The sequence below is a fragment of the Mesoplodon bidens genome (assembly GCF_964165515.1).
Source record: "Mesoplodon bidens genome assembly, chromosome: 13".
NCBI lineage: Eukaryota > Metazoa > Chordata > Mammalia > Artiodactyla > Ziphiidae > Mesoplodon > Mesoplodon bidens.
In genome coordinates this window covers 10,414,750-10,429,695 of record NC_138169.1, presented here as the reverse complement: position 1 = coordinate 10,429,695, position 14,946 = coordinate 10,414,750, and the positions used below count along the sequence as shown (strand labels likewise).

General features: G+C 45.3%; 1 protein-coding gene across 1 annotated transcript in view; it reads right to left on the bottom strand.

Annotated features, from left to right (window-relative positions):
* Positions 1–14,946, bottom strand: part of CIT (citron rho-interacting serine/threonine kinase) — a 173,404-nt gene that overhangs the window by 71,909 nt on the left and 86,549 nt on the right. Inside the window, exons 11-16 of the mRNA XM_081252505.1 lie at positions 9,500–9,605; positions 8,457–8,600; positions 7,109–7,228; positions 2,286–2,456; positions 1,962–2,012; positions 1,371–1,424 (exon numbers count right to left, since the gene is read on the bottom strand). Of these exons, the coding sequence (XP_081108631.1) occupies positions 1,371–1,424; positions 1,962–2,012; positions 2,286–2,456; positions 7,109–7,228; positions 8,457–8,600; positions 9,500–9,605 (646 nt within the window). The remainder of the gene's footprint in view (positions 1–1,370; positions 1,425–1,961; positions 2,013–2,285; positions 2,457–7,108; positions 7,229–8,456; positions 8,601–9,499; positions 9,606–14,946) is intronic.

Genomic DNA, 14,946 nt, shown 5'->3' with positions numbered 1-14,946 from the left:
TTCCAGTAGTGATCTCAAGAATAAGTAGGAAGGGGACAGATGAATGGATGCAGAAAATGTGGAATATCCAGGCCATGGAATACTATTCAGCCTCTGAAAAGGAGATCCTGTAACATGGATGAACCTCGAAGACATTGTGCTGAGCAAAATGAGCCAGTCAAAAAAAAAAAAAAAAAAAAAAAAAAGAGCCAGTCACAAAAGAACAAATACTGTATGATTCTATCCATAGGAAGTACCTAAAGCAGTCAAAACCATACAAGCAAAGTAGATTAGCAGATGCAAACTATGATATATAGGATGGATAAACAAGGTCCTACTGTATAGCACAGGGAACTATATTCAATATCCTGTGATAAAACATAATGGAAAAGAATGTATATATATATATGTATAACTGAGTCACTTTGCTGTACAGCAGAAAGTAACACAACACTGTAAGTCAACTACACTTCAATAAAACAAATAGAATGAAAAGGAAGGAAGGGAGGGGGAGGGGGAGAGAGAGAGGAGGGAAGGAGGGAGGGAGGAAAGGAGGGAGGGAGGGAAGGAGGGAAGGAAGGAAGGAAGGAAAAAGAAAGGTGGTTACGAAGGGTGGGGGTGGGGAGATTAGCATTTGGCAGGTAGAGAGTTTAAGTTTTGTGAGATGACAAAGTTCTCAAGATCTATCTCACAATGTGAATATATCTGACACTAAGGAACTGGACACTCAAAACAATTTAGACAGTAAATGTAATATGTTTTTAATAACACAATTTAATGTTATATGTTTTTAATAACACAAAAAGAAGGAACTCTTTTAAACACATTCACAAACGTTCTTGACATGAAAGGCCACATTCATCCTGGCCCTTTCTTTAGCGTTTCCCGTGTTCACCTAAAGGAAGGGCCATTTGCACACACTGTGCCCAATGCCGTAAACCAAACCCACATCCCACCCTCAACCGCCCAAGGACTACTGGTCCCTCCAGGCTCCCGACGCACAGGAAGACTGCCCACAGTCTCTGACTGAAAGCTGTCTGGGTCGTGAACAACATAGGCTTCTCCCGTGCAAGATGGGGACCCGGTCCCCTGAAGGGAGACGAGACAGCCTCTTGGGTTCTGCTGTAGTACAATTAGAGCTTTGACTTGAGAGTCTCACAGAGCTTGGTGGGGTTTTTTTGTTTGTTTTTTAAACAAACACTGTTTGACATGTCTCAAAAGGAGAAAGTATACTCAGAGCTCTTGTATTTTCAGGTAATAACTCACTCCCCCTTCATTTTCCTCGGTGCTGGGCGACTAATTCTCTTTCTTTGATCTCCTGTGCTCCATGACAAAGCAAGAAGTAGGTGGAAATGGGGGGTAAGTTCCCCAAAACATCACCTCAGGCTTACCTTTTCCAGCTTCTCTTGGAGCTCCTGAATTTTGAGCTGCTGCTCAGCATTGATCTGTGATTAAAATCCCAGGAAATAAAGCAAAAAAGGCAAATTGGCATTAAGGTCTTGCTACATTTACTGCAGTCCTGTTTTCTTGAGGTTTCTGTTGGGGTCTTTTTGTTTTGTTTTCCAATACCTACTGATGGAGAGGAAGAACAGTAGCCTAGCAGAGAAACCTTTGAATGTCTCAGGGCAAACCTCCATGTGGACTATTTCTCTAAAACCAGCAACACACATACAGATGGCAAAAAAAGAGAATCAGAGTCGCCGGTACCCTAAAACAGTAAGAATCTTCCCATGTGTCTTACTGAGTGTCTGGGTTTGTGTGTTACTGTGAGCGGGCCTGACCAAAAAAAAATGAGGTGTCTTCTATCCCTTTTAGAAATATAGCTGAAGCTACACATGGTCATCCAGAGACTGACCATCAAAATAAACCCAGAAGACAGTTCTCTATTCATTGCAAGTGTATTCTTAACCAGTGACAGGCCACGGAGAGCAACATTTAAGAGGCTGTCTACCCGAAATCACGATACCAATAATGGAAAATACCTTCTCCAGTTTGGCATATTCCCCCACTTCAGGCTTCCCTTGATCTTTAGCCTGTAATTTAAAAGATACAACATATTGGAAAAATCTCAAGAACCTCAAAGTCTTATAAGACAACACTACAGGCTTTCTTGGTCTCTGTGGCCAAAATAATGAGGATGATGATAAAAAAAAAAAGTATCTTCTCTAACCAAGACCAGGAAGCTTTGCAAGGCACCCCCATTATTTCCCAAACGTACACTCATGAAGCTAGGATTCCCTTTATTATTGCTAAGATCATCCATGATTCTACCCCCAAAACACCCTCCCCGGCAGGGAGCCGGCTACCTTCATCAATTTATGCTGACATTCTGTGGCTTTCCGCTTGAACTCTTCGGCGGCCAGCCGAGACTCTCTGAGCTCCGATTCATAGAGATCACTCCGTCTTCTGGCCGAAACCAGGTCCTCTTCCAACTGATTCATCATTAACCTCATTTCTTCCACTTGAGCCTGGTACTCCTAAAGAGTAGGCAATGGAAGGAAGGTGAATTTGGGAACTCCTGAAAGGAAAGATGGGAGGTGAAGATGGAAGAACACAGACCACAGAGGGAAGACACAGTGAAGAGAGACCGGAGAGAATGGACCTAGAGAAAAGGTGAGTAGAAAGAAGGGGATAAGGGCAAGGTGTGTGGAGGACAAGGAGGGAGAAACGAATATTAAATCTTTAAACTGTTTTCATCTAGATCATGAATCACTAGTAACACCATTTGGAACAAATGTGCCTATACACAATAAGATCCTTTGAGCAAATAATATCGTACAAGAAGTGCAGAACCTTAAGACCTTTGTAACACAGGAGAGCTGAAAGGGATGTACTTTAAACAACCAGGATAATCTGCTTATGCGTAGCTTTCCTCCAAGGGTAATCATTTATACAGATTTGTCCTTTAGAAGTTATGTGCGCCTAACACAATTAGATATGGTACTAGTTTTAAAATTAACCTTTCAGAAGGCACAAGGGGGTAATTGGAAATCTCAGTGGAGAGAATCTTGGAAGGTGAAACTCATCATGTCAGTTTCTCATCATTAATTTTTCTGGGCCCCAAACTGCATGATGAACTTAACGTTGCTCTTGAGAGGCAAGTCACCCTGAAATTTGGAAGAGTCAGGAAACACTGGCTCTGATCAAAGTAACTTATGAGAAAGACTCTGAAGAAAGAATTATCTTGTTCCCTCGAGCAAAAGCCTTTAAAGTAATCCCAACAGCCCAACCTTTTCCAAATTGAATTTCTAAAATCAAAACAGGACATCTGCATCGAGGTTTTCCAAAACTGGTTTACCAGAAGAAATGGGCAATGGTTTTGAAAACTTTGGGGCAAAGTATGAAAATATTCTCTGTTAGCAAAAGCAAAGCTTATACATATAAGGATTATGAATGAGCAGTTTATCCAATCCAAGGTGGCGGATATAAAATGAAAAGAATAGAGAATTAAAACTGTCTCTGACCTTCGCAATGTACAGTGATCATCTCTAAGATCCGTTCCCCCAAGAAATAACTGAAGAGGAATCAACTGAGCAAGGTTATGCTTTTAACCAATAAAATGTCTTTTTTTTTCTTTCTTTTTTTAGTAACAGAATATAAAGTAAACCTTTCATCCTTTGTAACAGGCAATCCCCCCAGTGCACACTAAAGGGGAGGTGATGTCCTTATGAAAATGGACAGTTTTCACGTAAGCACATCTCTCTGTATTATTGGTACAGCGGAAAGCAGAAAAAATGAGCACAGAATGGAGCATGGTCTCATTTCACTCCTTCCCACCCAAAAGCGTACAGTCATCCCTCGGTATCCACAGGGAAATGGTTCCAGAACCAAATCCGATCCACAGTTGGTTGAAATCGCAGACATGGAACCCGTGGATACGGAGGGCCGACTGTATTGTTATTGAAGGTCAATCCCACAAGTCATGGGGCGCCAGGTTTTCTGGACGATGCCCACTAAGTGGGTGGTGCTGGGTTATATAAGCAAAGGTCTTTATAACCTACTGAACAATTATCTCAACTCACAGAATGGAATGTGAGCCGGTGATGTGAAATAGTACTCGCTCTACCTGGGGTTTTTCTAGACCCCTCGGCCAGGGCTGTGTCATGACTTATTATGACTTTCATAGCTCTGGGTATTGTGCCTTCCTGGATCCCTTCCTCCATTAAAAAAACTATATATATATATATATATATATATATATATGTATGTATATATAAAAAATTCTATTTTACAATAGCATTCATATAAAGACAAAAACATTACCTATGAAAACCATTTCTTCTACCTAAAACTCATTATTTTACTTCTGATTTTAAAGTTTTAAAAAATCCAAAGTACCCACAGGCACAAATACCAAGCTGTGGAGGAAGCAAAGAGGTAGGAGGCACTCTTGGCCATCTTTTATCCTTGAGCTCCCTTGTCTGACTTAAACTTATGTCGGCAAGAAGGGAACGTAATTTCTGTGTTTTGTCAAGAGTGAGGACACAGCCCTGTTCCCCCAACATCTCTCGTTCCTGAGCTGTCAGCGCCCAGGCGGACGAAGGCAAGAATCAGGCAACATCTCTGTCAGCAATCTGAGCCCTGGGGGCACCCAGCCTGCTACAAGCATCAAACAAAATTCCACCTCATTTATTGAGCCACTGTTACTCTGCTGGATACTTCAAGGAAATCCTATACATCCAACAGCGGACCAAATCCCTGCTTCAGGAAAACTCTGAGAGAAGATAATCAGGCCAGTTCCCAAGGACAGCTGAGAGGCAGCTGTACGTATCTCAGCATGGGCTGAACTGTGGGTCAGAGTTGAACAGGATCAGAATGGGGAACCGTGGACAACTTTTGGGTCCTGCCTCGAGTCATTCTTTGGAATGGAGCTTCAGAATTTTGTGGGAAGGAAGACATGGTCCTATTCAGTCAGAAATCCTGAAACCCAAACGTCTTCTGTGTTACCTGAACTTCTGTCTCCCTTCCCGGGGTGAGGGGTGGAGGGGGGCAGGGGAGGGGTGGGATGGAATCAGCAATGGCTACTGATGGAGCATGAATCTAACCATCATGTGAGACGCTTAGATGTTTTTATTTGTTTATTTAATTTTTGGCCACTCCACGTGGGATCTTAGTTCCACGACCGGGAATCGAACCCATGCCCCCTGCAGTGGGACCGCAGAGTCCTAACCACTGAACCACCAGGGAATTCCCTAGGTGTTTTTATTTTAAACCAAATTCAAGTGCTCCATTGGGGGTAGCTAAGCAGAAGCAACATATTTAAATTAAATAAACAGCAGTACAGAAATTGGCTTTGAGAGGAAGAGTGCGGAATAAATGGCAAACCTGGGAGGAATTGACAGGCTGCAAACCAAATACTAGGAGTTTGCTGCAAGTATTAAATGCTTTTTCCTGGATTGCAAACATCCTGCTCTCACCAAACTTACCGAGGGTCATTTTAATAAATCCTTCTTCCGATGAGAAATAAAATCTGAAACGAAGAAGTTCCCCCCCCCTCAAAATGGAACGCTTAGCAGTCATTAAATCTAAAATTCCACATGGATGCTAACTGTGGTATGAATCACAAAGGACATTTCTTTGAACTCAACCACCAGCAAACACCTTTTCAAAGTGTCCTGATAATTCTGTTTCTATGGAATTTCACAGACACCAGCTGCTCCCTCTGGTGGCCAAGCACAGCTTTCATTTCCCCAGGATGTCACCAAAAGCAAATTTCCAACCACACTGAACTAATGGGAGAAAAAGAATCCTACCTCTTGAAGCTTTTAGGATGAAAAACTGTGTTGATAAAAGGGGCAACGAGTCAACTGTCAAAGCAGATTTTTTCAAACTGTAGGTGTGACCTTCAAAATCTCTAAGTTAGTGTTGTTGTTCAGAAACCTGACAACCAATTTGCACCATTTCCTATGCACGTTTATTCAGAATACTTTTATCAATCATTAACCAATGATTTAAGAAGTATTAAGATGATAATGAGATGATGCCAACAAAACATCCAAAACAGGAATTCTTTCTGTAAAGAACAGCTAATGGATCAAATTATTTGCCGGAGTTTCTTGCATTAGCACCACCCAGATGGCTAAGTGTGCGTTACCCAGAGACAAAAATGTTCATTTCCATCACTGTTTCCACTAGATTTTCTGAAGTGAATGAGAGTTGCCTGGCAGCTGATAATTCAGCTCTCCAATTGCTCACTGCATTCTCTTCATTAAAGTTTCTATTTACGGTTTCTTCAAAGGACAAAAAAAAAAAATCCATGCTAAAAAGGAAACAGTGAAGTGAAATAAAAATGAACCATCTAGAAAGAAAATCCTTTTAGAAATAGAGGGGGTAAAAAAAGAGAGTAGGCTTTTTAAAGGTCTGGATTCTCTTTTCTGAACACACAGGGGAGGGGGCTTTCTGTAGTCAGATTTGCCGTGTCAATTCTGACTCGGCTTTAACTGCTCAAACTCTTCTTCTAGGATAAGTCTTTAGATAAGTAAGACTATGAAGTACCCTGGCTTTTCTCAAAAACTTTAAGTGCATCTGAAAAGCTATGAAAACTTTAAATTTTTTTTTAATGGTCTAAAGCAGAGGTTGGCAAACTCTTTTGGTAAAAAGCTAGATAGGAAGCAATTTCAGTTTTGTAGGCCATGTGGTCTCCGTCACAACCACTCACCTCTGCCACTGTAGCATGATCAGCAGCCATGGGCAGTACCTAAATGAATGGGTGCGCTGTGTTCCAATAAAACTTTATTTATAAACACTGAAATTTGAATTCCATATGAAATACTCTTCTTTTGAATTTTTTGCCCCATTTAAAAATGCAAAAACCATTCTTAGCTTGTGGTCATGAAAAACAGGTGGTTGGCCAGATTCTCGCCCACAGGCTGCAGTTTGCCCACCCCCCTGCTCTAAACCTATACCTTCAATTGAAAAGAGTAGCCATCGTGGGGCCCAGACTTCACAAGGAGCTAGAAAGAACAAGGACTCTGCCATTTATATAAATCATGGGGAATCTAAAAGTTCCAAATGACCTACATAACTTTCTCTCCTCACTGCCCCCCCTTCCCTCTCTCTGTCCCTCAAACACACCTCTCCTGAAATGAGAGGTCTGGTTAGTGCCCTGCTCCCAGGCAGGGAGCCGTACCTGCTCTTTGATTTCTTGGAGCTTCCGGCTCTGCTCTCTGATATCGTGGAGAAGCTGCAGTGCTTTGTCGTCCTCCTGGGACACCTCCATCCGTGCTTGCTCCAAACTTCGCTTTAAGCTCTGCGGAAAGCAAAATTTTAATAGGGTTGTCCTGTGGATCCTGCTCTGTTTGAAAAGATTCATTAAGGGAGCTGCAGGCTGCTTCGCAGACACCAAGATGGTTTCAGGTGACGGACCAAAGTCGACAACTTCCGGTGAGTCGCTGATTCCAGGTTTCATCCTGTAAAACCCCTTGGTTCAAGAAACATCATCTCAAACCTTGTGACCTTAAGGATCCAGCCTGAAACTGCATCCACCTGTTTCCTACCTGCCCCAGCAGATACTTACTTGTATGCTCAGGACTAAAAACTAATAAGATCCCTTAGCCATGAAACCATCATTGGGGTGGCTACAAAGTCTTTTCTGGAATAGCAGTTATTCAAGGACTGTCAAGTATATATCCCTCTTTCAAAGTAGCAATGACTTCATTCTCTGCCCAGGTGCCATTTAAGACTGCAAGCAAACTATTTCCACCTCCTGGCTTATATTTCCTGGACACCTTTTATCCAAAAGGTTCCCTCAATGCTTCAGTGACACTGAAATATAGATCTGAAATACAAAGCTGAATAACTTCACCCACCACTGAAAGGAGGCCAAATCTGGAATGGAAACATAGCAGTTATTCTTAATCAGCCACTCTCTATAGATTTCCTCTCCCTTGTGAAAAAAAAAAAAAACACTTGAAGAATGTGTGATTCAACTTGTTAAGACTGTACATTAAAAGACACCTGAATGAAAATTTTTAACGAGACAATGGAGAAGACAGTCCACTCTTGTGAAGGAAAGAAAATAAAAAAGTCGCATGGTAAAAGATGACAGAGGGTCTGGGTTTTAAAGGCTGAGTTTTTCTTGTTGCTGCGCTGGTTCTAGGCAATGGAATATTGATTTGGGACAGATTCAAAACACATTTTCTTGCACTTATTTGGGAGCTTGGTTCCTGAGGCTGATTGCGCTGGACACGAGGAGGAGCAGAGAGGCTGGGATGGGAGATGCTGAGACCCTCTGCCACGCCGTCTATGCCCGTCTCCAGGCTCCTGCCTGGACTTTCTGAGCCTGATCTCAGGCCTCCGGGCCCTCGCGCCCGGCCCCCGCTACTCTGCACATCGCAGGTCTTGCTCGTGCGTCCTCCCTCTCTCTCCTCTCTGCCCCTGGCTGTGAGGTGCCTCATGATGCTGTCATGAAACAGGATGAGACACACACGACGGGAAGCGCCCGCTCCGAGGGAAGGGGGCTTGGGGGGAAGGCTCACACTGCACTCTGTGATGTAGGTAGCAAGGTCCTGCTCCAGGAGGGATCTCTGAGTCTCAGAGGCCTTCAGCTCCACCTCCTTCTGACTAAGCACAGCCTCCACCTCTGACACTCTCCGATGTAACCGGGTCATTTCCTGCTCCATCTGAAATAAACACAGCGACACGTTAAAACGGCCCGGGGGGCGGGGGGCGGGTGTTCGTCAGGAGCAATCGCATCTCAAGCCGCCTCCGAGACCACCTGGTGGTCCCGGCTGGCGCTAACTCGCCAAAAGGTTGGGATGGAAATACCATGGTTTCTTCGCCTGGGAGCGCACAGGTCTTCGTAAGGGCAGTCACCAATGCTAAGTCACTCCTCTCATGCAAGGCTGGGTTCACACTCGATCACTTCTCTAACCCAGTGAGCGAGGAAGCCACAATCACCATTTTTTTCACCTGTTTGCTTTTTTGGGGTTTGGTTTGGTTTTTTTGCAGACGTCAGTTTAATTTTATCCCAAATCCATCTTGATCCCCCCCATCTCCTTGCAAAGATCTAGAGGACAAATCCAGGACAGGGCAAGGAGATACGGATTCGTCTGCACTCTTAGGAGTCCCAGGCAAGAAGTGACTCTTATGAGCTTCCAGAGAGCTGCCCCTGGGCAGAAACAGTTAAGACACGTTGAGTATAATCAACACAGTGGCCGCAGTTACATAAGCAGGAGTTTTTAACGACTAGGAGGAGAGACTTCGCATCACTCAAAGCAGATGGGATGCATCTCGGCCACAGGTGAGGACCCACGCCACCTGCCAGAAGACGCAGACATCTAGCTGGGTCATGCTGAGGAACTGGCCGCTTTATATCCAGGGCCTCCTCTGGTTAAGATTTAAAGGATTTACGGCAGCGTCAAGGCCCGAATTCATCTCCCTCTGAGCTGCCGGAGGCGCGACTTCAGCGCGGGAAGGATCAGGTGGCTCGGCGCCAGCGGCGGCCCCGGGCGGATCCCTTGGCATATATTGACGGGAGGCTCCTGCAGCAAGGAGGGAGGCCGGCTGCGGAAATAAATACCTTGTGACACTTGTCCTGGGAGTCTTGCAGCTCTTTGCTTTTGATGAGAAGTTTCTTTTCCATGGAGCTAGTCTTGGCAGGGGAGTCCAGACTTGACACAACAGACCTGGATGGAAGAAAACCAACGTCAAGGAGGCGGGTGGGTGGGCCTGAAAAGCTGCATTCAGAAACTGCAGCAGAGTTTGGGATTAGCAGATGCAAACTATTACGTACAGAATGGATAAACAACAAGGTCCTGCTGTATAGAGCAGGGGAATATATTCAATACCCTGTGATAAACCATAATGGAAAAGAATATGAAAAGAAATGTATATATATGGGTAACTGAGTCACTTTGCCATACAGCAGAAATTAACACAACATTGTAAATCAACTATACTTCCATAAAATAAATTAAAAAGAAAAAAAAAAAAGGAAAACTGCGGCAGAGACCACAAAACCTGCCAGCATCCTTGGCCATCAACAGAGCTGGCTCAAGCAGCTTCTAATAACATCAAGGCCATGAGGCAGAGAGGTGGACAGGACCAAGAACTCTGGAAGCAGGAGAGCCTGAGTGTAAATTTAGTCACCGTTGACCTGAGGCAATGATTCAGCCTCCCTGAGCCTCTGTTTCCATTTCTAGGAGGTAGAACGATAATAAAAGGACTTACCACAACACGAGAGCGTGGGCATTAAGCACACGGCATTTGTGCTGATACGGCTTTATTCACTTACTCACTAAACGGATGTGTACTGTGCACCTACACTGCTCCAGGCACTGGAAGAGCAGTGGTCAAGACAGACATGGTCCCTGCCCTCCTGGAGCTGACATTCTCAGAGGGCACGCAGAATGCATCAGGCAGACACACAAACTAAAAGGTTACAGATGATGCCAAAGAAGGAAATGGGGTGATGTGCTATGGCAGAGGAAATGGATCAGGGGCCTGCTTCTCTGTGCGGTGACATCTGAGCTGACACCTGAAGGATGAGAAGGCACTGACCCTCCAAAGCGCTGGAAGAAAACAAGCTCCAGGGAGCGGGTGCATAACACCAAGGTCTTGACGCAGGACTGAGCTAACACATCAAGTGCCCAATGGTATCAGTTAACTATACTGACCAAATTGCTGTTTATTCCATCCCCAAGCTAGCCAGTTTGGTTCTGTTTCATTTTACAGAAACAGCTAACACTAATTATGTTGGCTAAATAATGTCCCTCCACCAAGATATCCACATCCTAATCTCTGGAACCTGTGGATCTGTCACCCCGTATGGCAAAGGGGACTTCGCAGATGTGATTACGTTAAGGATTTTGAGATGGAGAGCCTATCCTGGATTACATGGGGTGGGGGGGTGGGGTCCAACGTAACCACAAGGGTCCTCTTAAGATGGAAGCAGAGGAAGAGAGGAGAGGTGACGACAGAAGTAGGGTCACAGTCAGAGGGAGGCTGGAAGATGCTACACCGTTGGCTGTGGAAATGGGGGAAGGGGCCACAAGCCAAGGAAACTGGGCGGCCTCTAGAAGCTGAAAAAGGCAAGGAAACTGATTCTTTCCTAGAGGCTCCAGAGGGTGCAGCCTTGTACACCTTGCTTCCAGCCCAGTAAAATCCATCTTGGACTTCTGACCTCCAGAAATATAAAGTAATAAACCTGTGTTGTTGTAAGCCACTAAATTTGTGGTCACTTGTTACAGGAGCCAGAGGAAACTCATACACTTACTGAGCACTGATTCTATATGCACGGTTCTGTCCTAAAGCGAGGCATGTTTTAACTCTTTAGTCCCCACAAGGACTCTATGAAACATTATTCTCATTTTATAGATGAGGAAACTGAGGCCCAGACAGCTTAAGTAACCTGCCAGTTAATAAATGGTTTCTGTTGGTCCCAATAGAGAGCTGGGGTAGAGAGACTGACGATGCACCTGATATAACACTCAGGATAGTATCACAAAAATAATGTAGCGTGACCTCCTAAGAATGGGCTAGAAGGATGCTCTCTCCACAAGGACGTACTTACCCCCCCACACACACACACACATAACTCACACATCCTGCCTCATTCCTAAAAGCAGTTAATTATGGGTGGAGGGACTTCCCTGGTGGTCCAGTGGGTAAGACTCCACGCTCCCAATGCAGGGGGCCCAGGTTTGATCCCTGGTCGGGGAACTAGATCCCACACGCATGCTACAACTAAGAACTCTGCATGCCGCAACTAAAGATCCCATATGTCACAACGAAGATCCCATGTGCCACAACTAAGACCCAGCGCAGCCAAAATAAATAAATAATTTTGTTTGTTTTAATCTGTTTAAAAAAAAATTATGGGTGGAGATAACAGTTCTCATACAGGGCAGCTTCCCTCAGTGGTTGGCACCCTGGGCATGAACACTGGGACTGGTGAAGGGCAGAGATACAGAAATAGCCGACAAAGGTTCTTCTGCACGGAGAGGCATGTGGCAGAGCCCACCGCTGCCCCACTGTCCGATTTTCGCTGCCTTAGTAACGGGGTTGCGGGAGCTGGTTGTCACAGAGCACTGGCGTCCTACCAGCAGGTGAAAGTTCTGCTTTCCACTGCCCCAGACTACTTCCCTGCCTAAAAGAGGTCAGTTCCCTGCAGCAGCTCAGGTCTCTCTCCCCACAGCTCCCAGCCCAGTGACAGGGGGTGGCGTGATGGCGCTGGCTTGCTGTACCCCAGTGACAGCTCCCAACACACATACTGTAGGGCAGCCAAGTGAGTCAACACCCAGTCATGCAGCTCTGTTCAAAATCTGACCTTGCCACTCACTCACTCTGTGAGCCTCAATTTCCTCATCTGTAAAATGGGGATAATTCTCAACCTACTTCCAAGAGTGCTTATGAGGATTAAGTGAGATAACCCATGGGAATTCCTTACCACAGTGCCTGGCACATCATGAGGGTTCGATAAATGTCAACCGTCACTACTATCACTGTGGTTTCTATCATCATTACCCTTGCAACGGTGTGAGCAGCACATGCCTCGCAGGCCTAAAACCCTTGCTTGAAACAGTGAAATTTGGGACTTCCCTGGTGATCCAGTGGTTAAGAACCCACCTTCCAATGCAGGGGGCACAGGTTCGATCCGTGGTTGGGGAACTAAGATCCCACATGCCACGGGGCGACTAAGCCCACGTGCTGCAACTAAGACCCGACGCAGCCAAGTAAATAAATAAATACTAAAAAAAAGAAAGAAAGAAAGAAATAGTGAAACTCAGGGGGCTGAATTTGCTCCATGCTATTATTCACATTAGAACAAATGTTGATTATTCACAGAAATGGGCGCCGGGGACTGAAATCCAGAAATAAATCTTTTTTGAAAATCTCACTTTGGGCTAAAAATTTTAACTAAGTTCTGCTTCTCTCACTGGCCTATTTTCTACCTAAATCTAGTCAAAACACATACAAACACACATTTTTCTTTTAACCCGAGATGAAATGGGTTGCTTGGCACGGCCTTGAGTTGCCTTCGCTATTTCCTTTATTCCTTATGTTATTCTGGTGGGTGGGCTAGAGAAGACCCGACCACCCAAGGAGGGAGGGATGATCCACAGACTGGGTCCCCGGTCCTTCAGTCATCAGAAGTCACCCACACTGACACGAGTCAGGGATGACAAGAGGGGCCATGGCTCTCTGGTCCTGAGCACAAAACCAGCACCCTTGGAGAAGAACGATTACATGGGTGCATGATGATGGGACGGGAGGTGGCTCTCAAAACTTGATGACACGTGGAGGGCAGGCTCCAGAGGGGTGTAAAGTGCGCTCCTGTGGGTACAAAGCCCACTGCTTATTCACCCAAAAAAAGCCTTTCTAGGGCTTCCCTGGTGGCGCAGTGGTTGAGAGTCCGCCTGCTGATGCAGGGGACACGGGTTCATGCCCCGGTCCGGGAAGATCCCACATGCTGCGGAGCGGCTGGGCCCGTGAGCCATGGCCACTGGGCCTGCGCATCCGGAGCCTGTGCTCCGCAACGGGAGAGGCCACAACAGTGAGAGGCCCGCATACCACAAAAAAAAAAAAAAAAAAAAAGCCTTTCTAGGTCACCTGTTAACAGGGCCCAGAATCAGGGAGATGCGCAGCCCCCATCCGCTGACACCCACAGGAGACGATGCACCAGCCCCTCCCCATCACCGGAGTCTAACTCCCTCATTCTGCTATTTTGATGCTTGACAAATGTTCACTGTTTAGAAGTTCTAAGTATGGCAATTAAGTCTCTTCAGCATAAAGGTGCTAAAGAAATCTTTTTTTTTGAATAAATAAAAATTACATCTAAAAAAGAAAAAAGCTGGGGGCTTCTCTGATGACGCAGTGGTTAAGAATCCACCTGCCAAGGCAGGGGTCACGGGTTCAATCTCTGGTCTGGGAAGATCCTACATGCCGCGGAGCAACTAAGCCCGTGCACCACAACTACTGAGCCTGCGCTCTAGAGCCCACGAGCCACAACTACTGAAGCCCACGCGCCTAGAGCCTGTGCTCTGCAACAAGAGAAGCCACTGCAATGAGAAGCCTGCGCACCGCGACAAAGAGTAGCCCCGCGCTCGCCGCAACTAGAGAAAGCCCGCGCAGCAACAAAGACCCAACGCAGCCAAAAATAAATAAATAAATTTATTTATTTTTTAAAAGCTATGGTAAGTTTGCTGTGACTAAACCCAGGTTGTAGCAACAATCCCGTAAACCGTAATGGGATTGGAGGATGAGGCTGGGGGATGAGGACAGAAGGCGGAAAGGTCCCTGCAGCTTTCTAGGATGACTCTGGTCTTCAGATCGGCTACACATTAGAATCACTTGAAGAGCTTTTTAAAAATTACCGATGTCAGCCAGTGAAAACACTCATGTGACACTATAATGGTGGATACATGTTATCATACCATTGTCCTAACTCACAGAATGTACACCAAGAGTGAACCCTAAATAGGAAGGTTCAGTGACTGTAACAAAGGCACCCCTCTGGGGGGGATGTTAATAACGCTGGAAACTGTGCATGAGTGGGGGGCAGGGGGCATATGGGAAATCTCTGTACCTTTTGCTCGTATTGCTGTGAGCCTAAAATTGTTCTAAAAAATCTAAAGTTAAAAAAAAAAAACTGATATCCAGGGCCCAACCAGACCAATTAAATCAGAGACAGAAAGGCTGGGAGTGGGGCCTGGGTAACACCAGTTTTATTAAGCTCCCAGGTGATTCTAATGTACAAACAGGCTTGAGAACCATGGTGCTAATGAGAACAAAGTACGTGTGATTTAAGGTCCAGGCATTTAAAACTCACAGTATGACCGCCCCCAGCATTTGGTTCCAGGTGGCACTTTGGTCAGGCCGTTTAACTGGTGCCTTTTGGTCACTCTTTCAGCGGAAATACAATTTTGAAGTTAATCATGGTGAGCTATGAATTTCAAGAAAATGTACAGATTTCAGACACTGATTAAAGACTATTCCTACCCCCTCCATTTTAATAAGTCAGCTAAA